This window comes from Aspergillus vadensis (assembly GCF_003184925.1).
Source record: "Aspergillus vadensis CBS 113365 unplaced genomic scaffold BO88scaffold_11, whole genome shotgun sequence".
In the NCBI taxonomy this organism is placed as follows: domain Eukaryota; kingdom Fungi; phylum Ascomycota; class Eurotiomycetes; order Eurotiales; family Aspergillaceae; genus Aspergillus; species Aspergillus vadensis.
The window spans coordinates 543,585-568,925 of NW_020292049.1; the positions used below are offsets into that span (position 1 = coordinate 543,585).

The 25,341-nt window shown below is 50.8% G+C and overlaps 10 protein-coding genes across 10 annotated transcripts; 5 read left to right on the forward strand and 5 right to left on the reverse strand.

The window, feature by feature from the left end:
• Positions 1-2,734: 2,734 nt before the first annotated feature.
• BO88DRAFT_44045 (uncharacterized protein) lies at positions 2,735-3,885 on the forward strand. Its single transcript, XM_025709786.1, has one exon. It carries the CDS (start codon positions 3,054-3,056, stop codon positions 3,627-3,629), a length of 576 nt encoding a protein of 191 aa, XP_025562998.1. The 5' UTR covers positions 2,735-3,053; the 3' UTR covers positions 3,630-3,885.
• Positions 3,886-6,134: 2,249 nt separating this feature from the next.
• On the reverse strand, positions 6,135-6,945 carry BO88DRAFT_44056 (uncharacterized protein). The gene has a single exon (XM_025709807.1). The coding sequence runs from the start codon at positions 6,625-6,627 to the stop codon at positions 6,229-6,231; it is 399 nt and encodes a 132-aa protein (XP_025562999.1). The 5' UTR covers positions 6,628-6,945; the 3' UTR covers positions 6,135-6,228.
• A 660-nt stretch (positions 6,946-7,605) lies between these two features.
• On the forward strand, positions 7,606-8,605 carry efm7 (putative nicotinamide N-methyltransferase Nnt1). The gene is made up of 3 exons (XM_025712590.1): positions 7,606-7,846; positions 7,907-8,467; positions 8,529-8,605. Exons 1-3 carry the CDS (start codon positions 7,697-7,699, stop codon positions 8,592-8,594), a joined length of 777 nt encoding a protein of 258 aa, XP_025563000.1. The 5' UTR covers positions 7,606-7,696; the 3' UTR covers positions 8,595-8,605.
• A 249-nt stretch (positions 8,606-8,854) lies between these two features.
• BO88DRAFT_404898 (putative RNA polymerase II Elongator complex associated protein Kti12) lies at positions 8,855-10,611 on the forward strand. Its single transcript, XM_025706740.1, has 3 exons — positions 8,855-8,923; positions 8,972-9,316; positions 9,395-10,611. Exons 1-3 carry the CDS (start codon positions 8,918-8,920, stop codon positions 10,289-10,291), a joined length of 1,248 nt encoding a protein of 415 aa, XP_025563001.1. The 5' UTR covers positions 8,855-8,917; the 3' UTR covers positions 10,292-10,611.
• Positions 10,612-10,687: 76 nt separating this feature from the next.
• On the reverse strand, positions 10,688-11,450 carry BO88DRAFT_44106 (uncharacterized protein). Its single transcript, XM_025709847.1, has one exon. It carries the CDS (start codon positions 11,272-11,274, stop codon positions 10,831-10,833), a length of 444 nt encoding a protein of 147 aa, XP_025563002.1. The 5' UTR covers positions 11,275-11,450; the 3' UTR covers positions 10,688-10,830.
• A 177-nt stretch (positions 11,451-11,627) lies between these two features.
• On the reverse strand, positions 11,628-13,495 carry BO88DRAFT_453656 (putative C2H2 finger domain protein; the record flags this gene model as incomplete). Its single annotated transcript, XM_025710760.1, has 3 exons — positions 11,628-12,261; positions 12,315-12,584; positions 12,642-13,495. 3 exons carry the CDS (start codon positions 13,493-13,495, stop codon positions 11,628-11,630), a joined length of 1,758 nt encoding a protein of 585 aa, XP_025563003.1.
• A 4,099-nt stretch (positions 13,496-17,594) lies between these two features.
• Positions 17,595-19,137, forward strand: BO88DRAFT_462587 (uncharacterized protein; the record flags this gene model as incomplete). The annotated part of the gene is made up of 2 exons (XM_025711224.1): positions 17,595-17,633; positions 17,680-19,137. The coding sequence occupies 2 exons, from the start codon at positions 17,595-17,597 to the stop codon at positions 19,135-19,137; spliced, it is 1,497 nt and encodes a 498-aa protein (XP_025563004.1).
• A 282-nt stretch (positions 19,138-19,419) lies between these two features.
• On the forward strand, positions 19,420-20,759 carry BO88DRAFT_404901 (palmitoyl-protein thioesterase family protein). Its single transcript, XM_025706741.1, has one exon. It carries the CDS (start codon positions 19,494-19,496, stop codon positions 20,514-20,516), a length of 1,023 nt encoding a protein of 340 aa, XP_025563005.1. The 5' UTR covers positions 19,420-19,493; the 3' UTR covers positions 20,517-20,759.
• BO88DRAFT_44153 (uncharacterized protein) lies at positions 20,589-21,234 on the reverse strand. The gene has a single exon (XM_025709887.1). The coding sequence runs from the start codon at positions 20,998-21,000 to the stop codon at positions 20,662-20,664; it is 339 nt and encodes a 112-aa protein (XP_025563006.1). The 5' UTR covers positions 21,001-21,234; the 3' UTR covers positions 20,589-20,661.
• On the reverse strand, positions 21,235-25,130 carry BO88DRAFT_44152 (uncharacterized protein). Its single transcript, XM_025709886.1, has 2 exons — positions 24,751-25,130; positions 21,235-24,682 (listed from the first exon to the last, which is right to left on the reverse strand). The coding sequence occupies exons 1-2, from the start codon at positions 24,963-24,965 to the stop codon at positions 21,469-21,471; spliced, it is 3,429 nt and encodes a 1,142-aa protein (XP_025563007.1). The 5' UTR covers positions 24,966-25,130; the 3' UTR covers positions 21,235-21,468.
• Between the last annotated feature and the right edge of the window lie 211 nt (positions 25,131-25,341).

Below are 25,341 nucleotides of genomic sequence, written 5' to 3' on the forward strand. Positions count from 1 at the left end.
CCCACAGGATCGAAAAGTGATCTCGCCACTTGATATACGAAATTGTGTGCGATGCGAAACAAGTAACGCGTCATTCGCGCTTGCGCTTTGTTCAAGACTCCATCGGAGGTCGGAAGATGCGCATTAAAGGCGTTGACTAAGGTGGAGATCCGGAGCGGTGGCTGTACGGCACATTGCATAGCCGTAAGACGAGACTAGCTGGCTAGCTGGCTGGCCGGAGGTAAAGTATACTTCTGCCTGGTGACAACAAACCAATGTCGTGTCAAAAATCATTCCGTATTTTCGGGAAAAAGAACCCAACATGACCGCTCGGTTGATCTGCCCGAGTCCACTGGCTGGAAAAAAACTCTGACCAGCGATCCTCGCAAAATGACAAAGCTTGGTATTGATGCAGGTGAGACATCGGAAAAGGCGTGATGGCTGAGGTGGTGCTTGCGCGGACTCCCATGACTCGGAAGGCGATGAAAGGCAGGCTGTGTGAGAAGCAGAGGAACAGAAATAGTATCCACCATTTTGTGCTGCATGCGATCCAAGCTCAGTCGGAGCCGGAGTTGGTTTCCGAGTTGAGTAATGAATGACCAGCGCTCATGGCACTTACCGTCTCTAGACTGCATTAATTGAAAGTGCAAAGGAAGCTGTAGCGACTCACGCAACAGAGGCACTGAAAATTGGTAATCACACCATCGGAGTCCATGGAAACCACGTATAACCAAAACAAGTAACAATGATAATTACTTATTTCACAATACTATGGTACTGCGGTTCCATTGAGCCGCAGATATCATGTCAATAAGGTGCCGGGATCGGCGAACCACGGCTGATCGGGGCCATTAAAGTTGAGTGAAAAAAATGTCCAGCTGGCTGCCGTGGCAGCTTGGCCAGCTGCCATTGGTAAATGTCTTCAGACATGGCCCCAGTTGGCTTTTTCCATGGGGCGCCAGCAGCCGCTGCTTCGGGTTCAATCAGGACGACGTCCCCCAGCCGGTTTTAAACCAACCAACCACGGAGCGTATAAAAGAAATTTTTATATTTTTCAGGGTAAATGCAAGATTGCCAATTTCCCCGGAGCGATTCATGAACAGGGGGGCCACACCCTTGAAGCTCATTTCCTTAATTTTCTTGGCTTTGAGATGTTACTGTTTCGGGGATAGTAAGCACTATACGAGTAAGTTAGCGAGGGAGTGGGAGCTCGCTAGAAAACCTCAGACCTTCCCTCCTAGGCCAAAGTCAGTTACGAGCGGGACGGAGTCACGCCTACATCGCAGGCCAATCCCTGTGCAATGCTACGCACATGCCCGTGTCCGGACCCACCCGCAGCAGCCGTGAGGACCCGATGAGATCATGTTCCAGCCCCGATTCAGCACTAGTGGCTGCATCTGATTCGCCAATGCTGGTAGATGGGGCTGGATGGAGTGGATGGTGTTTCACCTTGCAGGCAACGGGCAATGTGGCTGGCTCTGCACCTCCACGCTAAGCCCGTTAGTTCTGGCCCTTTCTGGGTCATAGTGCAGCCCGTGGGTTTTACACAGATTATTATTGTTATTTACTGCTTTACGAGAGAGGAAGAAAAGGGAAAAGAAAAAAGAGTCAGTGCCTACTCTGGCTGTTGTGTTCTGACTCTCTTAGGGGGTCTCCCCCCCGTTCAATGACCCCATTAACCCATTGAATTATGTCACTATGCATGTATGCACTTCGTATGGATGTATCCTGCAGGTCTCCAATACGGAAGCTTTACCATCCATACTTGAGTAAGTACTTCCTAGTATGCAAGTAGGAAGCAGTAGTGGACTAAAATCTCGCCATTCCGACCGGACTGTCTCTCATTATTGATGCCTACAGAGTAACAATAACCGACACACTTGCCTTCTCCAAACATACATACAAACATACACAAAAGAGAGCGCAGCCCCAATCGTATCGCGTTGGTTAACCCGCAGTGTCCGGTGGGATGATATTACTAGTGAGTCGTTGTCGTGGAGCATGGGTCCATGGGCCGCAATCGTGTGCATCATCCGCGTACGTATTGATCCATAACGGCATAACCCCCCATACGCAGGCGCTGCACAAGCGATGCTCCAATGCATGTTTCATCTTGATATCTATCCATAGAAACAGCTGAATGCCAGCCATCAACCTGTCAATCCTCTGCTGAATTTCGTTGGTGGACGCCTCAATCGCCGCGTCATCCCCCAGAAGTGACGGCGGTTGGTGCACTCCAATCGGCTGGGTTCCTAGGAACGGCAAACGGCGAGCCGAGCGGTTAGGAAGGACAAGGATCTGATATGGATGGAAGACATTCGAAGGGCAATTAGCAGGATCTCGATCAGGAGTTAGTTGAAATCTTCCGTACCGTAGTTTTTCTAGTGAGGAGACGAGAGAAATTGGAACTGGTCCACCATCCACGGAGTTCTCCAGCACTTTCGGAGCACCACCGGAGGGGGAGGAGGGGGAGAGGAAGAGAGATGGAACCAAGCGATGCAAAAGTCTGGTTCAGTCAAACTAGACTGTACAGACACAAACACCCGCTGTTTTTTCTCGTCTCCGCCATCGCAACAAAGGATGGCAACAAAGGGCCAACATACGATCGGTACGGGTTACACGGGAATACGCCGCAGGAAAAAAAAAGTCCCCCAGGTAAGGTAAGTATCCATTGTGTCTGTAATAAGCCAGTGAATACTCCGCGAGTCCCCACTTTTTCTCCCCTAGTGCTTGGGAGCTATAATTATAGTCCTGTATTAAGTATTTTTTAACCCCCATCCCATCCCATCCCTACACCGAGATCAGACGAACCGTCTGACTTGTCTGGAGTTAGACTAACCACCACCCGATTCTCTCGTTTCTTTTCCACCCCCTGCCGCTCTATCATCAGTCTTTTCTTCCTCAACCGTCTTCGGCTTCCGCGGCATATCCTTGAATATACTTGCATTCCCACCCCAGCTACTACTGCTCCTCCTATATCCTCTTACCCCGGAGTATCTATTACTATCGTTTCCGCCTAGTCCTATTACACCCTCAATCCGTTCCTGGTATACACCCACCACAAACAAAAGAATATGTTGACCTCCTCGTCAACCGACTCCTCTCGCTCCTCCTTCTCCGGCAGCCCCGTCTCGCAACACCCTCCTCACCATCAAGTATGGTTTCCTCCTGCTCCCCGCCGCCGTCCGCAACACTACAAGATCCCCCGCTACTACTCGACCCCCGTGAGGGAAGATGTCCCAGACTCGACCCCTCTGCAAATGTACGGATTGGAGGAGCGCGCGCCATCCATTGCTGAGAAGCCAAAGCTTCTGCGCCGCTTTTCCCACGCCCTCGACGACATCAAGGAAGACTTGACCCTCCAACCCAGCAGCGAGAAGATCCGGAGCAAGCGTCGCCAGTCCATCTTCGGGATAGATGAAATCGCCGGATCAAGCGGATCGATCTCCTCGCCTTCTATGGATGTGCCTGTAGCGGCCGAACCGCAGCCTCCGAGGTCCCGTCCCCTCTCGATACTCGCCTCTGAGCCCTCCAGGAGGCTCAGTCGGCGGTTTTCCATCTTCGGGTCGAGACGTTCGAAGAAGTTGACGCCGGGTCAGGCCGGGAGTATCTCGCAGCCCAATTTGATTGGGGCATCGACTCAAATATAATCTCATCATCGACTCTCGATATTGCATCATTGTCACCATCTCTATCGCCATTATCCTAATTGATCGACACGACGAGAGTTAATACACATAGACGCCGACAGCCGCCCCCGCACATACATCACCACAAGTACCAACATAACCGACCCATCCCAACCCAAGCATGCAACCCACGAACCCAAACCGCATCTTTATAATCGGAGTTCAGCACGGCGCGGCGAGCATCATTCGATCCTTTGATCTATAATACCAGTCAAAAGTCTTTCCTTCATCATACATTCATCCATACCTTCCTTACCGGGCCCATTTCTTTTCAATATTGAATTCATTTTTTCAAATTCTCATTTTCAATTCCCATTTACAAGGTTGGGTGTCCGCATTAGCTCGGTGTTCGGTGTTGAGTTTATCTTGCTTTGAGTTTTGATTTTACCTCGATATGCAGGTTTCCGTTTTGCTTGCCCTCTTCAGGATGCTTTGAGCAGAAGAAGAATCGCAATTGCACATTTAACCCAAACATGTATTTATATACATACCCTTCCTCGCCTAACACCTCTTGGTGGTCGGGTATACATCTGTATATAGATCATGTATATACACATACATTGATGATCATATATTTCCACTGCATGGGCGGGCGGCATTGTATAGCCTTATTGTTACCCCAAAAATTTATCATGTTTCATATATACACCTGCATCAATAAACAAAGAGTTCCAAAAGAATTACTTACTATCCACTGCAGTAGTAGTAGTAGTCAAATCACCTGTTGTATACCATACTCTAAGAATAGTAACTGAATATAAGATGTACAGTTCATCATATCCACCCACACACCATGCCAGGCACAGCCAATCAACCCATTCGTTCATCAGTATCCAATACGGGCTTATCCATGTACCTGCATGCAATCAACTTATCACTATCAAAGTTCCTTACTACTAGTTGCCTAGTTTTATCGTTATCCTTTATCCTTTATCATTATCGTAAAATTACCCCTCCGCGCTTAACCGTAAATTGCACCCTCGTTATCGCTATCGCGACATACTATAGTAGTTAGTATCTTATCCTGTTGTATTAAGATATGATCTGGTGGGGTGGGTGGTACTCTATACATGAGTAGTTCGTTATAATATGGTAGTACATATTGTAGATATCAAAACATTGTTGCACACAAATACCATCATCATAACCCGCCCATCCATCGAGGAGTTCCCTAGTAAGTAAGTAAGTAAGTAATAGGCGTAAGTGGGGAAAAGAAACAAGAACAAGAACAAGTGACAAGGGTCTCTGCCTTGTTTTCCCTTCCCCTCCCCTCCCCTCCCCTGCCCCCTTTCCCCTCACGGATTAAATTCCAAGCCAATACTTGGTTTTTTTTCTTAGTTTTGCCTTGCAATTCCGGAATTTCCGGGGATTGAACTCACAAACTAACAGGCGAAGTAGGTTACTTTCCCAATCTATTCTAGGCGATAGGGAACCGAGGGATGATGGGGGGGAAGGGTGAAGAAGGTACCAGAACAATGCTGTGCCTAAGCGCCGGGGAAGTGCAGGGGTGATAACTTTTAGTGTGTAAGGAGACAGGTTTAGTTGCACAAATGAATGACTCGGCTATCCCCAGACTACTATCATACTAGTAGTTGGTTGGTTAGTTGACTAACTAACCGGTTACTTCTGGAATACTACATATACATTGGAGACTCGAAATCAATCTACCTACCTATCCGTACGCTGTATCCAAGTACCAGGTAAGAAGTGCAAGTGGGACAAGTGGGTGTCGTACAGATTGGTCGGAAATGGAAAAGGGGCGGTTAGTACTAGTTGTGTTTAATTTCCGGTTTTGGCCTCCTTGTTCAGTGGCTTAGTCTTAGTACAGCAGGAAATTTGTTCACTAGACTAGTTCAGTAACTGTCCGGGCGTTTTGGGAGGGGTCAAGCTTTTAGTAGGAAATGAATTATGACACAATAGAGAATAATTTTTAGAAGGGATGGATGGATGGAGTGGAATTTCCGAAATGAGAGGGGTTAATATACTGATTATTAGTGTTAGTACTTCGTTGTAGGTAAGTGGCTGATTTGGTTTGGTTTGGTTTCCGCCGACCGTTAAGCCCGAAAGGAAGAATAGATTAGTTAATTTGGAGTAGATACTAGATAGATTAATAGACAGAAGTGGTGTTGGTAGTAGTGTCCAATCAAAGTGGAAATAATTAGAACGAATTGGAGTAAGTACCTGTACCTACAGTAATAGTAAATAATATGATGTGTATGTGCTCGCCAATCAGAATAATTGCAGTTCACCCAACGCAAAGAAATCAGCCTGTAAAGAAGAGATGAGTAGTGGATAGGTAGAAGGTGAACCGAGGCGTAAAGCAGACTGAAGAGACGAATCCAAAAAGAGATACAACACCCAACCCCACCCATAGATAAATGAACCGCAAATATACACCACGCACTCCTCTCTAATCAAAAAAGAAAATAAATATATGGAGATGATAGATATCCTCTATCTCATCAACGGTCCGATCCAATCTATCAGTCATATTGGTCCCGTGCTCCCACCCCGAGATAAACAATGATGTCAGAGGTGCCCTTCTCCCAGCTGATGCCATTTATAGCGTGACACTCTCCAGATCTCGCACCATCACGGACATTTGTGCCCGCTTGGCTGCCTCTGCAACCAGACTGAAGTCTCGTAAGAAAGGTGCTGTCGCTGTGGGACCGCCCGACCCAGTGACTTGGTGGGGGTAGGTGTCCGCCGCAGGCTGGCCCATCGTTGCAGCAGCAGCAGAGGTTTGTGAAAGATCGGTGAGGTTTTGTTGCTCGCTGGCGTTGGCAGTGGGAGCCTGAGATTGAAGCTGCATCTGGGCGGTTTGGCTGTTGACTGCGGCGGCTGCGGCTGCGGCTGCGAGACCCAGGGTGTTTTGAGGTTGCGATGAATACCCTGGTGAGATGTGTGCGGTGGACTGAGGTTGGTTGAAGGGAGTCAAAGTGCGGGAGGAGCCGTCCATGGTGCGTTCTCTATATATCTATGGTGAAGGAGAGGTGGTGGTGGTGATAAGGACGATAGCGATGTGATAAGTCTATGAGAGCGGCAGCGATCGCGATGGGGAGGGAGCGACAAGGGAGCAAAAGGCTAGGCTCAGCTGGCGGGATGAGAACGCAGTCCAGGCGTAGAGAGGGTATCGGGGGTGGAATGGACTGATCCGGTGGAGTCGTTAGTCGCCTTAGCCTGATCGCTGGCGTATAGAAGATGGCGTGATGAGGGGAGAAGAAAGAAGGAAAAGAGGCCGGCAGAAGAGAAAGAAAGAAAAAGCGCCAGCCAGCAAAGGAAAAGTAGCAACACGTGGGGCTCGTCCCAGAAGGCCGCGGTATGACGTCCGGCAAGGCTAAAGGCTGATAAGTGGAATTTCCACGAACGGATGACGCTGAACCGGAAAGTGAGGGACGGTTGCGATAGTCACAGATAGTCGGGGCGCCGCGATCAATTGGTCGGGATCGTACTTTTGGGACGCAAGGTCAATCAGGCGATAATATACTGAGAGTTAGCGAGGGAGGGGGGAAAAGGATAATCATCGAACTAGTCAAGCGGAGATCAGTTCAGTTGACGATGATCGACAACCCCCGTCGCGAGGAGCTGAAACTATCAGACTATTGTGACTACTAATGATTGATCTTTTTTCTTTAGCTTCCTGTTGCATTGCTTTTGAAAAGCAAACCTCGGCCAGCAAAAATTTCGCGAAAAGGTAATGCCGATAATTACCCGGCCGGTATGCGAGGCGGTCTCTCCGCCCGACCCCACGCGGGGTTTGCCTGGGAGATGCAGGTACCGTGACCGTATTACGCGGCGATGCCTCGGCTGAATGACACGTGAGGTCAGGTGATTCCCTGGTGGTTCAGTCTTCCGCGCTAGTCCCTTTACGGTACTCCCCCACCACGAAAAAAGACTCCACCCTGAGATTCGCATTCGAGAATTCATTATTCGGTGCGCATCACCGCCCCATCGCCCATCATGCGACATTCACATCCTCACCAGATCGATTTACTCATCCGCTGGAGCTAGGCTCGCATCTGATCACCATGGCGGAAGAAGACAATTTCGACACGGCGGCCATGTTCGAGGACCCCGAGGGCTTCTATGAACCCGAGCCCGAGCCCACCTTTGCAGAGCATCACATGCTCTCCGGCCAAAAAGTGCGCGTGCGCCTCGTTGGTAGTCATCCTCTCTACGTACGGCACTCTTGGTACCTAATGTTTCACTCGGTTTCACTCATTAATCACTCATTCTAGGGAAACCTCCTCTGGAACGCCGGCCGAACCAGCTCCCACTACATCGAGGAACGCGCCAGCACACTAATTGAGGGGAAGGATGTCCTCGAAATCGGTGCCGCCGCCGGTGTCCCGAGTATCGTCAGCGCCATACTGGGTGCCCGCACCACCGTGATGACCGACTACCCCGACCTGGATCTTGTCCAAAACATGCGCTACAATGCCTCGTTGGCTGAGCCTCAGATCGCGAACCCTGGCTCCCTCCACGTTGATGGATATAAATGGGGAAACCCGGTAGAGCCGCTGCTTGCGTGCCTGCCCGCTGGTGCGACGGGCTTTGATGTGCTTATCATGGCAGATGTGGTGTACAGTCATCGCGAGCATCCGAATCTGATCAAGACGATGCGGGAGACCATGAAGCGGACCAAGGAGGCCGTGGCGTTGGTGATCTTCACGCCATATGAGCCATGGCTGTTGCCCAAGACGGAAAAGTTTTTCCCGCTGGCGGAGGAGAATGGCTTTCAAGTAACGAAGATATTCGAGAAGCTTATGGATGAGGTGTTGTTCGAGAATGACCCAGGTGTAAGTGCAGTTGCCCCACCTGGTCAACTGGCAATCTGGCAATTTGGCTAACACACTCTAGGATGAACGTTTGAGAAGGACGGTCTTTGGATATGAACTTCGCTGGGCAGAGGAGGAGTTGAAATAGCATACTGGCGTTGGAGGAAATGGATGAGTTTATGAGTCATGACTCGCTTTGAGACGTGTAGACAAATAGATACGCCTACAATAAAAGTTGATTATATTAGCGATAAAATGCAAATAGACATGGCAATATCTGCTTCAGAGCGAGCATGTTGGTAGTAGACAATGTTGTGCTTGTTCCAACTGTATAGAGCAGAGTCAGTCACATGGACCCCACCGAGCCGCCCCGCGCAAAAATAACTTCCTACAATTCATTCTCCGCCGCAAATCCACCGCGCAACATCAGCAACCGACATTGACAGCTGATCGCTCCCCTTCCCTCTCATCATGCCGGTACATTCCCTTAATATCTTGCAATAGATCCGCATTAACCAACCACAGCTCATAGTATTAACCGGTTATCCCTGCTCCGGCCTCACCTACCGCGCCAACCAACTCGCAACGCAGCTCGAAGAAACCCAAACCGAACTCTTCAACACCGGCGCTCTCCCCTCCACGAAATCCCGCTACAAAATCCACGTCGTGCCTACTCATGATCCCTCCCACCCGCGAACCGTCTACGACCATGCCCGCACAGAAAAGGAAACCCGAGGCGTGGCGTATGCGCGGGCGAAGCGCGCCCTCGGCAAGGACAGTTTCGTCATCCTCGACGGAATGAACTACATCAAAGGATACCGGTATCAGCTGTGGTGTGAGGCGAAGGCACTAGGGACAACATGTTGCGTGGTATGCTATGCTATGCCCTCCCTCATCGTCCTTCAACAACAACCAGCAAGCAACGCGCACTAACACAATCACCACCAGGTCCACGTCGGCACCCCCATCGACCAATGCGTCGCAAACAACGAGGCTCGACTCCGCCGTCAAAAAGACACAGACGACAATAACAACGAGAACACTCCCCAGCCTGACGCCGAAGCGACTCCATCCATCACCGAACCCACCTCCGACCAAGAAGACCCCTACCCCCCGGAACTCCTCAACAACCTCATCTTCCGCTACGAAGAACCCAGCATCCATAGCCGCTGGGACAAGCCCCTCTTCACCGTCCCCTGGACCGATGCCTCTCCCCCAATTGCCGAAATCTGGACAGCCCTAACCGGCATCCCGCACCCTTCAGCAACAACCACCCCCGATCCCAACACCACCGTATCAACCCTCACCTCAGCCCTCAACAACACCAGCCTCTCCTCAGCAGCAAGCACCACCACCACAGCAAACACTCCCTCGACATTCCGCACCAACCGCCCCAAAATCAAACCCCACCAAGCAACCGCCCTCCCCGCCGCAACAGACTCCACAGCCCTCTACAACATGGAAAAGCGCACCTCAGCCATCGTCTCCGCCATCCGGAGCTTCACACTCTCCAACCCCTCCGCTGAAGCCGCCCTCGCGCAGTGCCAAGACGGCAGCAACAGCAGCGGTAATGGCCGGGGAATAAGCATCCCCGTCCCGGAGGCGTCCATGCCCGTTTACGTTCCGGCGCATGTGGCCACGTCCGGCACGACGGATGAATTAGCCGGCGCGGGCGGCATCCTGGCATTGCCGAGACTGCAGAGGTTGAGAAGACAGTGGATTGCGTTGAATCGGGCGTATGTGCAGGGGGCGCATGCATCGAGTAAGGGCGGGTTGACAGCGGAGCAGGTGCCGGATGCGTTTGTGAGGTTCTTGAATGCGGAGTTTGGGGCGGAGAGCGAGTAATCGCATTCTTTTAAAGGTCCTGTTATTGTTTTGTGGTTGGCTTTTGTGACGAAGGTGTTGATTTCAGTCGGGGTGTGTTCTCTCCTTAAGGGAGTCGTGAAGGTGAAGGCTTGTTTGCAGTGATGTGATAGAGACGGGTGGGAAAAGTTCACCATAGAAGCGTGTGTTTTACAAGTATTTAGAGAGCGTCATTTTCATTATAGCTTACTGCAAATAACGTCTAGCTACTGCCCTACTGGCTGGCTACTTGACATACGTATGTTATGACTGATGATGGACGAGTGTCTGTATTGAAAGAGCTTCTCGATTCTGGGTATTTGTCGTATCTTTCAAAAGAAGATTGGAATCTACGGCTTAAATCAAGTTCAAAGGTAGATAGATAGTAGAGAGAGAAAATAGCAAAACTTTTGATCCCCGCTAGTAGGGAAGTTGAGTAGAAAATCAAAGACAGTGACCCTCAGAAATATAAGTAGTCAAGCTATATCCAAAGCGGGGATTGAAGAATCCACAAAAAAAGGTGCAAGAGAAACAAAGAATATTCACAGGACCAAATGCACATATGAACTCCCAATACATAAAATAATGGCAGGCCTCCTGTTCCACGACCTGCACCTATACATGAATGAAAACCCGTCATCTATATCCATGTCCAAATCCCAAAAACCCATGTACAAAACCATCGTCCCTGTATTTCCAATTCGCCCCGTTCCCATCCTTTTTTTTCTTCTCTCTGGTCGACCTCTTCCAACATAGGCCCGAGATGAAGGTCGATGCTTCGCATCGATACCGAAAAAGTAGCAAGCAAAACCACGCCCAAAAGCAAGAAGATACACAGAAATTGAACAAAAGGTTTTTACAGAACCATGCGCAGCAAGCTGCGCGTACATGAAATGTAAACTGTCACAAGACAATGATGAAGGACTTAGGAGGCATCTCCTATCCGACCGCCCAGAGCTGTCGTCCCCGATCAGTGCTTCCACCATACCAACCTACACCGTGGTGAGTCCGGTAATGGTCTGGAAGATACCCCTCTAGATGAAGGGATCAGATCCGCATCACCGAGGGTGAAGCCGCGAGATGCGTCGTGGACACATTGCGGCTGGAGCGGGGAGCTCTCCGGGCAGCTGCAGGAGGCCAAGGATCCTTCGGAATGAAATAAGAAATCCAACAGATGGTCAGAGAATGATCTTTCACGGACGCTTTCCATGAAACTTCTATCCATCACGGCTCTTTCCCGTTACCATGAGATCCTTCCTATGAGAACCATCTAGCACTCGGCGATGCCTGGGGAGACAAATTTTAAATAAGACTGCATATGATCGTCGCAGTAAAGCATTCAAGCAGGAAGACCGTGAGCGATCTGGGCCGCAGCCTGGCTGGCTTCAATGTGGCGGTAGTTGAGTCCAAGGGTAATGAGCTCCTGAAGGCTGGCATTGACCTTCTCATGCATGGAAGAATCCTGGGGCGTGATGTTGGTGAGCTCCTCGAGCAGCCGGGACCGGCAGTTGTAGTAGTTTCTCTCAGCATTCTGGAGTCTCTGGTTGTGATGAGCAGAAGTCTGCTGGGCAGCCTTGAGAGGGTTGGTCTGGGACTGGGTGGAACGAGTGCGCTTCATGGTGGGGGCTCCGGTGACTCCAGCAACTCTACGCTTGCGTCCGCCCGTCTCCTTCTTCTTGGCCGGTCCAGTGGTAGGGGAAGCATCCGGGGAGCTGTGCCTGTCCGAAGAGGCAAAGTCGTGCACACGTCTCATGTGGTCGAACAGATTCCACCTGCGGGGGAATCCGTAACCGGGCACCGACCTGTCACAACCCTCAAACAGGCACAGGTGGGGGTTATCTCCGTGACCGTGGAATCCATGGGCTTCGCGCTCGTGGCGGAAAAGGCATGCGTTCGAAGAGAACTGCAGCTGGGCATCCATGCAGGCGGCCACCTTGCAGCGGTAGGGCTTCAAGTGGGAGTCCAAGTATTTGCTGTTGCACGATTAGTTTCGATGCTTCATCGAAGCGCCGCGGGTTTGACTTACTGATAGGCACACTTCTGAGTAGTCGGGGGGTGGTTGCAAGGCTTCTCTCCGTTGGCAAAGGGGCAGTAGTACTTTCCATCACTGTGAGTGGGCAGGGAGTAGTAAGGGTGATCCCGGGGGTTCCGGAGATCAGAACCCTCCTTGGCTTTCTGGCGGAGCGTTTCCTTGACGGGCAGGGGTGGGAAAAATTCAGGATCCTGCTTGACCTGGGTCTGGGACATGGAAGTCTGCAGGGCTGGCCTACGTGCATTCTTGGTTGCCCGAATGGTTCTGTTGGGGGTCAGAATTGACTGTTCACAGCTGCAAATGCGATAGAGAAATACTAACCTGTTGGGGTCCTGCTCACTCAAGGGGGGAGTGAGGGGGAACAATGGGTCTCCTAGATTGATTCCATGGCTTCCAACGGGAGTGGTTGTAACATCTTTGAGCATGGCATCTTCATGGCTCATGAAGGTGGGGTATCCAGAGGCAGAGCAAGAGGAAGTAACAGAAACATCATTACTGGCGTCAGACAAAGGGGGAGAAACAGGCACTGATTGGAACATGCCGGTGGTATACTGATCCATGGATGATCCGTGGTAGTTCATCGAGTTCCACGCCTCATTGCCGGCCAGGTGGCCGTCATCCGCATGAGAGCTGTGGCTGGAGAGAGTATCATCAGGAGTGCAAGAGGACTGGGTACCATTCTGGCCATAAACTTCATTATCAAAGGCAGAGAGGTCAACCAATGAGGAGTAGTGGTTGAAGTCATGTGCGTGGGAGAAATCCAGGTCATTCTGTTCAGTCACATCCTGGATGCCTGAGAAATCGGATCCGGCGTGATGATACATTACATCACTAGGGCCAACGGTCGATGGCAGCAGTTGCTGAGAGAAAGAGAAAGAGAGCATCTGGACTTCCGGGGACTCTGGTTTGGACATCGCACCACTGTCAAGTGCATCCACGTCGCTCAGAGACCACCCCTTCAAGTCATTGGGGGTCCCGTGGTTGGGGTGTGTGCTTGAACACAAGGAGAAATTGTCCTGGCTCGAAAGTTCATCATCCTGGATTCCTCTGGAGGCCATGTTGGGGATCCCTGGGATCATTTGGTTTTGTCTCGGCTGAGACAAGTGGTCCATAGTGTGCAAAGATGACTGGGACAAAGACATGTTCTCTGGGTCGTTCTTGATCTTGGTGGACATTGTGTGTGGGTGTTCTAATACCAGACAAGCTGGAAAACAAATGGCAAGCACTAGAAAGTAACTAAGAGTCAGTACATCTACACCTAATCGCTGTTGAAACAATGACAGAAAGTGAACGATGGTCTGCATCTGGGATCCATGTTGCGTAAAAAGGGCCTATAATCAGTCAGATAAATCATTCATGCAAGCTTCAAGGTCGAGGCACACCAACCAAGAGGATGTCGCGTGTAGATCAATCCAGGAAGGTTACCGCTTGGTCCATGAGAAGGGGTGGCACTGTTGTTAATCCAGGAATATATTTGTAATAACCAGTAAAGCGATCGGCAAAAGCGGCAATATGTCCTTGGTGCTTGTTTCCAGCGTCAAAGCTGCAGCTGCAGTAGATCGGGTCGTCTAGTCTCGGTTAAGGTATCCATCCAGGGGTCCAGACTACAAAGGGGTATCAAGTGATAAGATGCAACACATAAGTTGATCAACGGTTCAGTCCATTAAATGTCGAGATCCAGTGATGTTTTGATCGAAAAATCCAAGGTCGGAGTTCATTGTGTGATTGCTATTTCCAGAGACGGCTTCTAATCCAGAACGGTGGGAAATCCAAATCGGGAACGGAGAAAACAGGCCAACAAAAAAAAGGGGTCCAAGGCAAATGTCCAAACTCCCACTAGGCTTAGTGAGGAGAGATCCGGTGGTTCCAGGCAGAAAGGATAGTCCAGGGGTAATCGAATATTGAGTGTGCAACATTAAACAACACTCAAGAGTGTCCAGTCACACAGCGGCTGCTGTGGACAAGCAAATGAATTCCATGGTCACATGTTTTCGTCAAACCGTCGCTTCGACGGAAGAATCCAGCGGAAGCAAAGAGATTCAAGAGTCCAGGGGTCCTCTATAGTGCTGCTGTCGTTCAAAGATTGTCGATAAAAGCGGATCCAGGAGTTTCGAAATGCAAACAATCGCAGAAAGGGACAAAAGCAAGAGAAAGAAAAGCAGAATCAAAGCAAGCAGACGAAAGGAGAGTGATGAGGGGACTACCTGTTATTGTGTTGCCGTATACTCAGACTAAAGCCTGGGAGGAGCGAAAAACAAAACAAAGCAAGCAAATCCTATCCAGGATACGGACTGGGTTTCCAGAAGGGCAGTTCAAGGGTTGATCTAGCCAGGAGGGGAGGGCAAGTAGTTTCTTTTCTTTTCCAAGATCCACGGATTGGACACTTGAAGAAACAGAGAAAGAACAAAAGAGTCAAGCAAGTAGTTGTTCAAGCCTTGAGAGCAAGTGGAGATGATGGGATAGTAGTAGGCAAGAGCTGATTTGACTGTGACAAATCTAGCAGAAGTAGTATGGAGGGGTAGTGTGTATTTTCGAAGTGTTGAGTGTGTGTGTGTGTGGAGTAAGAGAAGATCAATGGAAAGTAAAAGGGGGTATCTTGGGTTCGTTGGGTATCAAGAGTGGGCAAAGTCGAATTTCTTCTTTGAGTCTGGTGTGATGATGATGAGGAGAATAGGAAAGGTCGAGAAGAATTCCATCTGGAGGGGAAAGGACGGCCTTTTAGAGGCGAGGGAACCGGCTGGAGTCTCATTCAGGAGGCCAGGCGTGGGGGGCTATCGGAGGAGACAGTGCGTCCAAGCGTGTGCCGGAGGTGCATGCTTGCTGCAGCCGGCTGCCTCACTGGCCGTATCGAGCATGATGATTTGGCGCTGCGAGACATGGCGGTGATAGTGGTGCAGCGCCAGGTGGTGTTGTCCGGTCCCTCTCTGCCAATGATTCTCGGAAGTCGCCCATCATGGAGGGGCTTGACGTGGCCGGTGGGTGGATGTATCTAAAGGTATTATTTGGCAACGGCACCACCCGGGCAATTGCTCAATCTAGCGGTGAGGCGGGCCTCACCCGTCCTCCACCTATCCAAGGAGTATGATTGGCGGCCAAGAGGAAGATGGGCTGCAGTGTTGCATCACCGGCAGCAAAGCCCCTCAGCCGGCAGGATTGGCAATCCTAAATGATTGGCGCCGAGCCTTTCCTGAGCGTTCCCCGTGGTTTGTCGCGTGCAGGGCTATCCCTGTACCTGCCAGCCAGTCATCGGCATTTCCTCGGCGGCCCCGCTTTCCCTCGTGAAAGGATGCCAACTTTGGCTTCATCCTTTGGCTGTGATGCCCACCACGTCAATCCCCTCCTACATCTCGCGGAACAGGGATCTCGCTTGTCGCAGCTACTGCACATAATTGACAATTGCCCCTCCTTCCCCGGGACAGCGTGTTGCTTCATGCCACAGCGGCTCGCTTCGCCCAATCTCGCCGCTTGCTGCGAAAGAAAAGGAGGGGGAGGGGTTGTGCCATCCAGTTTGACTGTCATGTTTGCTACGTTTCATGATGAGGAACCTCACATCCTTCTTCCGGATATTAGTTGACAGCTGCACTCCGAGCTTCATCCACCGGCGCAAGCAAGACTTGACACCACGGGAAGTTGGGCAGCAATGTGATGGATTTAATTACGGGACTGCCGGGAAGTTTCTTTTTACGCTTGTCTCAGAATAAGCTGGAAGTTCAATAATCAGGGTTGGATTGGATTCATCACAATTTCATTAATCCCGCTCTCTCAAATTAAAATTCTAAATTATGGGTATCCCGTTCTACGCCGTATATTCCCGCACCGTTCAGTTCTAGGCATCCTAAAGCATGCAATGTCAGCGATTGGTTCTCGAACGGTATTCCAATTTAAATAGCAGACAATGACGCAACAATGGGTGTGTGTGTATATCAGATAAAGGTGAAAGATGGTATACAGTTTTCGTTCAACAATCCGAAGATCTCAGGTGAACTATGCTTATTGGTATGGTGTTCATCATTGTGGGCAAATAGCCCCCAGTGACACCCATGTAGAAAAGGGGTAGAAGGAAAAAAAGTGCTGCGCTTACCTGTTGCCTGGAAGACCCAGAAAAGGGGGAGTCGTAAAAAATGAAAAGAGACAAAAGAAAAGCTAGACGGCGCGCAGACCTCGCCAGGAACCCTGTGCGACGAGGCTGCCAGCTGGTCGCGTCGCTGACACGAAACAGTTTCAGAAACCTGCCTACATCAAAGCAAGGCCAATGAACTCCTCATGTCTGGTTCCGAGCAAGCAAATAAGATGATGCAGGCACCATCTTTGCCACCTCTGGCGTGTCCGTTGTCGTCTGCGTGGTGTCAAGAAGAAAGGGAAAAGAATTTGGCATGTGGGAAGATATTTTAAAATCCGCCGAAGCGAATCATGCACGTGATATGTTTGCACGGATTGCAACCCCCACTCAAGCCGAGGTTCCGATGATCAAAGATGAAGCTAAATTAGTGACGCCCAAGTTCTACGGTAGTGACCTGGGTCGTTTGCCGGGCCGAGCCGTTTCCAGATGTCTTGCTTAGACGAGAGTCCTAATGATGCTAGTCGATGGACTTCACCATACCTCATGTGGTAAGTTGTCAAATCTGTCTTGCACACAAATACGATCACATAATCTAATCATAAAGCTGTGCTCTGGGTCGCTATACACATTATGCTGCCTCGTCAGAGCATGCGTTGTGATACCCTGACGACCTCCTTCCGGCTCCTATACGCGCACTCACTCGAAACCTCGATGAACGCGTTTTGCGAACGTAGCTGCTTAGGCACAATTGACAATTATGACAGCTCCGTAGGTCACAAGCATAACCATTGATTTCAATTGTGTGTCCAGTTCCCGTTGTAGCTGATTGTTGTGTTGGCGGTCTGGTCCTTGGTATCAATACCACACTCGTAGTGATATTATACTACCGTAATCTTGACAGGTGGATGCTTTTTGACCTTATCTGTGTATTGATCATACATCACATGACGCTTGTTCCGCACGCCGTTGCACTGCCAGAGGAATTCATACCTTCCCTCGTGTATCTGTTGAAGATTGCCTAGGTCATCTTGCCATCTTTGCAGAATTAAACGCAACATGAATTGGACCGGAGGTCGTCTTCGACGACACTCGAGCAATAACACAGGAAACAGAAAGCAAAATTTCAAGAGGTCAAGAATAGCAGAGACGAAAGACCCTCTGACGACTTCACTATTCAAGAATATCTGCCTCGAAGGCATTCGAGCTAGAGAACCATGCAGCAAGTCAATACATCATCCAAGCCAGCAGGTAGAGTACGTCCGTGAATCCGTTAATTCTTGATGCTAAGCTACGATCAAGTCTAGTCATAGTTCCTCTCCCTCCTACCCCGCGAAGAAACCACGTCTCGTATCGACTGTACAGGAGTCCTCACAAGAAGCTCAAGAAATATCACGGATTAAGCATAAGCTGCTAGAGAAGACCGACTGGGCATCGGTTGCAGCAGCACGGCCACTCACGGTGCTATTCCCTCCCGTAGAAGCTTTACAGAAATTTGGGAGGCGGAGAAAAATAACGAATGATGACCGTGAGAGGCTGGGGTCTTCTGTCCTGCGTCCACAGCTTACTTACCGCCCCAAGCATCGCAGAAGTGCAGAGTCAGAGGAGAGCATACAAGACCTGGACATAAGAAGAAATGGCCAACCTGTTGGAGCTAACTACCCGGGTCTTCATGGCCCACCAACTGATGCTACATCGCAGTCAATGCTTCTGGACCATGAGTCCCCTCCCACAACGCCAAAGCCACTTGTGCATGAGTATGTCTGTGAGAACGTCGGCGTTAGGAGCTCAGTCGGTGACAGGTCTTGGATTCTAGACTCTTCCAGTATCTCACTTATATCTCTGTCGTCCTCTGATAGAGGATTGTCCACCCGGGGAAATTCCATAGTCCGGGACTCGGATTATTTTGGTAACAATTCTACTGGCAAGGAGCAGCTCCAGGTTACAGGTTCAGAACCTCTACAGTCAGCAGACACTAGCCCAAAGGTTCAAGAAGCAGGGACTCCGATCAGGCGACGATTCACGATAGATGACCAGATTCTTGCCGAAGAGGAATGGATGAAGGCCGCCTATGGCACATCCCTGGAAAGAGACGGTTACTCAACCGCCCATCAATTTTCTCAGAGCCTTTTGAACCCTGAATCATATTCACCAACTGCAAACGACAGTAGACAGCAGATATCTGCGCAAGATTCCATGAGCACTTCATCTACAATGAATCACTCCAGTTATGGCTGGCTCCCAGAGCCTCGCCACAACATACAACGAGTTATATTAGAAAGGACAGACAAGGGACAGATTAATAAGGTGCCCAGTGAATCTAGATTACGCAGTACAAGGCTCGCTCCTCTATCAAGAAAACCGACCACATCCCCTCTGATAATCTTTGGCCAGTCTGTCGAACTCGATGGTGCTTTATTCGCTAAGCAAGTTGAGCACGGAAAACAGCAGGCTCAACACGACTTCACATGTTCTCCTACCAGATTTCGTGAAGCTAACAGTTATATATCAACGGATAACTATCCGTTCAAGGAGACAAATCTCCGTCGACCAGATGACTTTGCATTTTCACCGAATAGTATGGTCAAACTCAGCAAGCCTACCGTAGCGCCAAGGGCCGCGAGAATATACGTTGATCAAGCATGCGCTATCCCTCTTCAAGTTTTAAGAACAGCAGGACCAGAACGGGTGTTTCCTTGGAGGCACCCAGAGGATCGGCCCGCCCAAGAATGGACCAATCGACGTAGTTTATACAACTAGGTCCAGGCACATGAGCCTAACTCAACAGGACACCATCTAATGACCCACTTGTACTACACGGCGTGATAAGCATGTCACTGCTCTACATTTATCTTTTGAGTATTGGTGAGATTTGAGTAGCTATAAAGCACTCAAGATAATAATGAGTTCCATGGTGACCCGTTAAATCGTCAGTCACATGCCAATCTTACGTCAGGCACCGGAAGCAAGCCCCGACAACGTGACCTCCACCTGTCTCCGCATCTCCGCAGGTACAACAACACCACCAACACCAGTACTATACATCCATCTCAACCTTCATCTTATCTTCCTCCCACCTACAACTACTGAGCTTTATCTCACAACGTGACCACAAAATGCGTCCCCTATCACCACTCCTCACCCTTCTGCCCCTCCTCCCCTTCACAACCGCCCATCCAACCCACCAACTCCAAACCACAACCAACACCACAACCGAACTCCGCGCTCTCCCTCTCGTAATCTGGCACGGTCTCGGCGACCAATACCAAAACCCCTCGCTGCAACACCTAATCAAAGTCGCCGAAGACGCCAACCCGGGAACCTACACCTATCTAATCCACCTCTCCCCAAGCAGCGCCGGCGACCGCCAAGCAACCTTCCTAGGCAACCTCACAGAACAAATCGCCTCTGTCTGCTCCCAACTCCTCCAAGACCCCATCCTCTCCACCGCCCCGGCCATCAACGCCCTGGGCTTCTCCCAAGGCGGACAATTCCTGCGCGGCTACATCGAACGCTGCAACGCTCCGCCCGTCCGCACGCTCATCACCCTGGGCAGCCAACACAACGGCATCTCTCAATTCCAATCCTGCGCCTGGAACGACTTCATCTGCCGGGGGGCGGAAGCCCTCCTCCGCTCAGGCCGATGGTCAACCTTCGTCCAGGGCCGACTCGTCCCCGCGCAGTATTTCCGGGACCCCGAACCCAGCGAAATGGAGGAGTACCTCAAGCATAGCAATTTCCTAGCGGACGTGAACAACGAGCGGGTGGTGAAGAATGAAACGTATAAGGAGAATCTGGGCAAATTGGAGAAATTCGTCATGTACATGTTCGAAAACGATCGGATGGTGGTACCAAAGGAATCGAGTTGGTTTGGGGAGGTAGATGGAGAATCCGGGGGTGTGGTGGGTGTCAGGGAGAGGAGTATCTACAAGGAGGATTGGATCGGCTTGAGGGAATTGGATGAACGGGGTGGGTTGGTGTTCAGGACACTTAAGGGCGGGCATATGGAGTTTGATGAGGAGGACCTGTTGGACATCTTTAGAGAGTTCTTGGGACCCATCGAGGTGGAGATTCCTGATGATGAGGTCGTCGAGATTGATGAGAGGGTGAGGTTAGTGAGTCAGGGAGGTTACCATTGATTCTTTCTTTCGCTTTGCTTTGCTTTTCTCGAGGGATTGAAATGATGATGGTAGAGGGGGTAAGAGTTGCGGCGCTACTACGGAGTAATATTATATATTATACCCGGTTTCAAGCCTTGGTTCAGTTAGTTGGTTCAGATTGTCTTCAATTCTTCTTCTTCGCTTTCGCTAATTCTAGTATTCTATACTTTACTAGCACTACTACTAGTACTACTACTAGTAGCACTAATGCAATGGTACTATTAAATACATGCAATGCACACACACACACTAAGCTGCAATCCATTATATGCTTACATCGGGATATCATCACAGCCAGAGAAAGGAGCCCACTGGGAACGGACATGAAAAGCAAAGCTAAGCTAATGAGAAACAAGTAAATGAATTGGCAGCGCAGCAGAAGCAGCAGCAGGTAATATCCAAAAATGAAATCAAGGAAAAGATACAGTAGCCAGCAATAACAACAGATAACAAGATACCGCATGTAGTAAATAAGCAAGCAAGCAAGCAAGTAGTGTACGCAGTACAGCTCTATCAATCAATCAATCACAGTCCGTCAGTTTAATCCATCGCAGACGCCATTATTTTATGATCATGCAAAATAGACAATGCATCATCCATACTGACGCATGCGCATGGTAATAGGTAGTGAGACAGACATATAAGTGGTGGTAGTAGTAAGTAACAAAGGAGAAAAATGTTAGATGGTAATCGGTGGCCAAGGTATTCGGCGCAGGGAATGGAATGTTCAGAGAGGAAGAAAAGAAAAAGAAAGTTGTTAAAAGCAGATGAAAAAGATGGGATATATCATGGGCCTCGACGATCATGACTCGAACAACCTGGTGGAAGACCCGGATGGATGGAAGTAAGTAATGCAAATGCAATAGTCCGAAATAGGAAAAGAAAAGTGAATGAAGGAGAGTACTGTGGTTCTTCTAAGGAGGATACATCATCAATAAGGCGGACGGCCGATTCCTCCAGTAATGCCCCGTCGAGAAGCACCACGGGGCCTGCCGGGGCGCGTCTGTGATTCTGCATGTGCTGGGGACAAGAACCCGTTCAGAAGGTTCTGCACGTCACGGCGCTGAGCACTGTCCGTTGGCTCGGACAGGTCTGGCACCCCGTCGTAGACATGGCCTCTTGAGTAGTCACCATCAGCCGCTGCAGCTGCGAGACCCGTGCTGGACCGGCTCTTGTGCTTGCTGAGAGACTTGCCGTGGTGAGGCGCGGCAGGTGTGCCGGGCTTGCCGTTTGCTGTTGGCAGCCGACGCGGCCCTGGTGCAGTGGATGGTCGCTCTGAGGCCAGGGATCGCTGCGAGTCGTTCGACATGCCTCCGGTGACCGACAAGGACGGGGGAATCGGTGGCACAGGGGGGATATCGTCTGCGGCCATGTAGTAGGCCTGGCCATTCTCCGTGTATCCTAAGGCGGAAGCTTTGGGGGTCACCATGCCGTCGCCGTCCGGAAGACCGTGTCCATCTCTAGTCGACTGAGGCCTGATCGAAGCTCCATCTCCGTCGATTTCGGACAAGGAATAACCGCTGACCATGCTCTCGCTGCTAGACGAGACCACGCTGCGGTTGGAAGCATCCAGTCGACCACGTAGCGGGCTCAGCCGGCGCATCTTGTCCTGATCGTTGATGGAAAGAACACGACGCAGGTCGTTGATATGAACCGGGGACTCCCTGCTAATGCTCTGAACGTGCCCCCGGGCAGATTCGGGGACGCTCATCCGCCGCGAGTTGTGCAGTCCGGCTGCACTCTGCCGCGCAGATGGAGGCGAGTTAGTCGATGGCGAACTGCCGTCCGCGCCATTCAGGTAAATGTGACTGCGCATTGCCATTGTTCCGGCCTTGGAGCCATTGAGGGACAATGCTTCGGTCCTCTCCCGCTCCGCGGCTGCAAGGCATGATTCTCGGGACCATGCCGAAAGCATCTGCTCCCTAACAAGTGGAGGAAGATGATCACCGCGCGGAGCTGAAACCGATCCATGTCCCAGGATAGGCATAGTGAAGCTGCGCGTTGGGGAGCCCGGAGGGCTGTGAGAAGAGACGAGCGCGGCATGGTTGTATGCATCTTCGATGTCACGAACAAGGTGCTCAACGTCGGTGATAAAGGGAGTCATCTGATCAGTGTTCGTGGTGTTACCGGTGGCACGGTGATCTCCACCTTGTAGGATTTGGTCGAGATCAGCGGCGGGCAAGCGGATAGGGTCAAGCCAAAGGCCAAGCTGTTGCCTCTTGGAGATCTCTCCTTGAATGGCCTGGCCTACCTCTGTCGATCCCAATTCGAATCGCTCAGACAAAGCCCACAGATATCCATACACCAAGCTTCCGATATTGACCTTGGCAGAACCGGATGCCAGGCTTGGTGCGCTGTTCATGTCATCTTGAAGCTTCATCACCATAGGCAGTCCAAACCGGGCGGCGTTGACCCCGAGCTTATCAACAAGGCTGGCCAAGATCAAATGAAGCAACCTGATCTCAGAAACGCTAGCCGGGCTCTCGAGCGCAATGTCATAGATAGTCAGGTGGAGCATTCGGAGGAAGTTGAATTGAGCTGCTATGGCAGCCTTCTCTCTCTGCATCGCCGTAGACACTGATCGCTTTCCAGACCTCTCACCGACTTCCGTTAGTTCCCCCTTGGGGATTGAAGGTTTTGCGTGCTTATCCTTGACCGTCAAGTCGCTCTGATTCGTTTCGAGCTTCAACCAAGACAGTAACGCATCAGCATACGCGTAACGCGCATCACCTTGACGTTCCTGCAACAACCACTGCGTCCCTTCCCAGACGTGGATCCCAACATGGTTCCTGGACTCGACGCCAGATACAGCTGCGGGATTCCGGGAATTCGCTACTATCAGAATGTTCTTGATGGCTCTAAGAGCGGCAACTCGTCCAGTGGTGGAAGAAAACGCGATGGAACTGGCTTCCCCGGTTAGACTGCCAGCTTGCGAAGCGGCTCCGGGAGAATCGTTGGGGACCTGCGCAGGATGTTCATGGGAGGATGAAGGCTTGATCCGAGTCAGGACAACTCTAATCATATCAACAACTTGATCGCCATAGTAGATGTGTGTCGTAAGGTCTCCAATGCACCGCTGGAACAGAGTGATCAAATCTGCTCTCTTGCCAGATAGCTCGACTTGCTTCTCCGAACCCGCAGGCGACAGCAAGAACGACATATGCTGCAGAAGACCCAGAAGAATATCGATGACACTAAGACCGATCATGTTCACAGGAGACTTCAGCAACCAGTCAATCATGTAAACGATGATGAAAGGTTCATCCAGAGTTTCCTCTCTAGGGTTGACATCGAATAGAAGCTCCATGGCGGCAACCAAGATGATGAACCGCACCTGCACCGGGCACCACTTCGCGACCAGTTCAATCAACGACGTAGCCCAGCTATCACGCGAGTTTAAGGACAAGCCCAAGCTGGTGGTTCGGTTTCTGCGGAGCATGAAATCCAATACAACCTTCGTGGTCACACGGATTTGACCGCGGCTGCTTCCAGTAACAACAATGCGCTCAAGGCAGCTGAGAGCGAGCAGCCTCACATCCATTTCCGCCTTCTTGTCTGCATCCGCCGCGGACTGAGAAGCCAAGGCCGGATCACCAGTCACGGTGTCGACAGTCTGCACGGTAGCGTTGCTAATTCGGCGCCGGTGCGCAAGATCCGCTTCACTGCTCTTCTCCGATTCCATAAGCTGCTGTTCCAGTGACGGGATAACATCCTCATCTCCATGGCAAACGTTCTCCAGAATGACCGGCAATATGATCCTCAACGAATCTCCGCCATCAGCAGCCAAGCCCGCCTCGGAGCTGACCACTCCCTTGATCGCACGAAGTCCCGCATTGCGCCACCGTATCGCCGCAGGGCCGCTAGAAGCAGGATCCAACTGGGGCGAATGCAGCTCAGCGAAGCTCGCATACGTCCGTACAACCTCGCGGTATTGTGTCGCAAAGTCCTGTTCGGCCGACAACGCCGCCATATCCTGATGGCGGCAGAACATTTCGAAGGTCGCGATCGAGTCTTCAACGATTGTTATATCACGGGAGCGTAGGACGGTCTCAATGACCGTCAGCACGGAGCGGGCGTAGATGGGGAGGTCGCGGGGCACTTTCTCGATAAGCGCGGTGAGAATCTGAAGAGTCACCTGTACATTGCTTTACCAGAACATGTCAGCCCGTCATCCAAAGAGATCCCCCAAGTGTATCTAGTCCTCACAACATACCCTATCTTGCGGCGCCAGACATCCCGAGCGGCCCGTTTCTCCAGGAAAGCGCCAACCTTGGTCAGCTTGCTGCGACGAGTGCTCGCATAGTAGAGCAGATAGGAAAGTTCACTCGGATTCGGCTTGACTTCCGGAATCCCCTTCTGGTATTGTGGATAGCATTTCAGAACCAAGACCTGATGCTTTGGCCGACATGACTGGCGTACGCCCTCCATTGGGGCAAAGTGATTTGCAGGGCGATTACCCGATGACTGTATACTGCAGATTTTCAACGGTTGTAATAAAACAGGGTGCAGATCCGGTGACCGTTTTGGTCACCTGGAGGCAAGTATATTCAAGGACTGATTAAGGATCTGTAGCAGAAAAGGACCATGAGGAAGTAAGGTGTGTCACGTCGCTAAGGCCTTACTGGGGGTGAACGGGATTGCGGCAACGGCCAACGTGGTTTAAGGAGAAAGGAAAGGAAAGGAGAGGAGAGAGAACAGGGCTTCCAGGTCGAGTTGCAATCACCACGGGTGGGGTTGATCCATCGGAGATACTAGTAGTTACCCAGCCTGAGCAAGGAGGTGGGGGATTGAGTGAAGAAGAGGA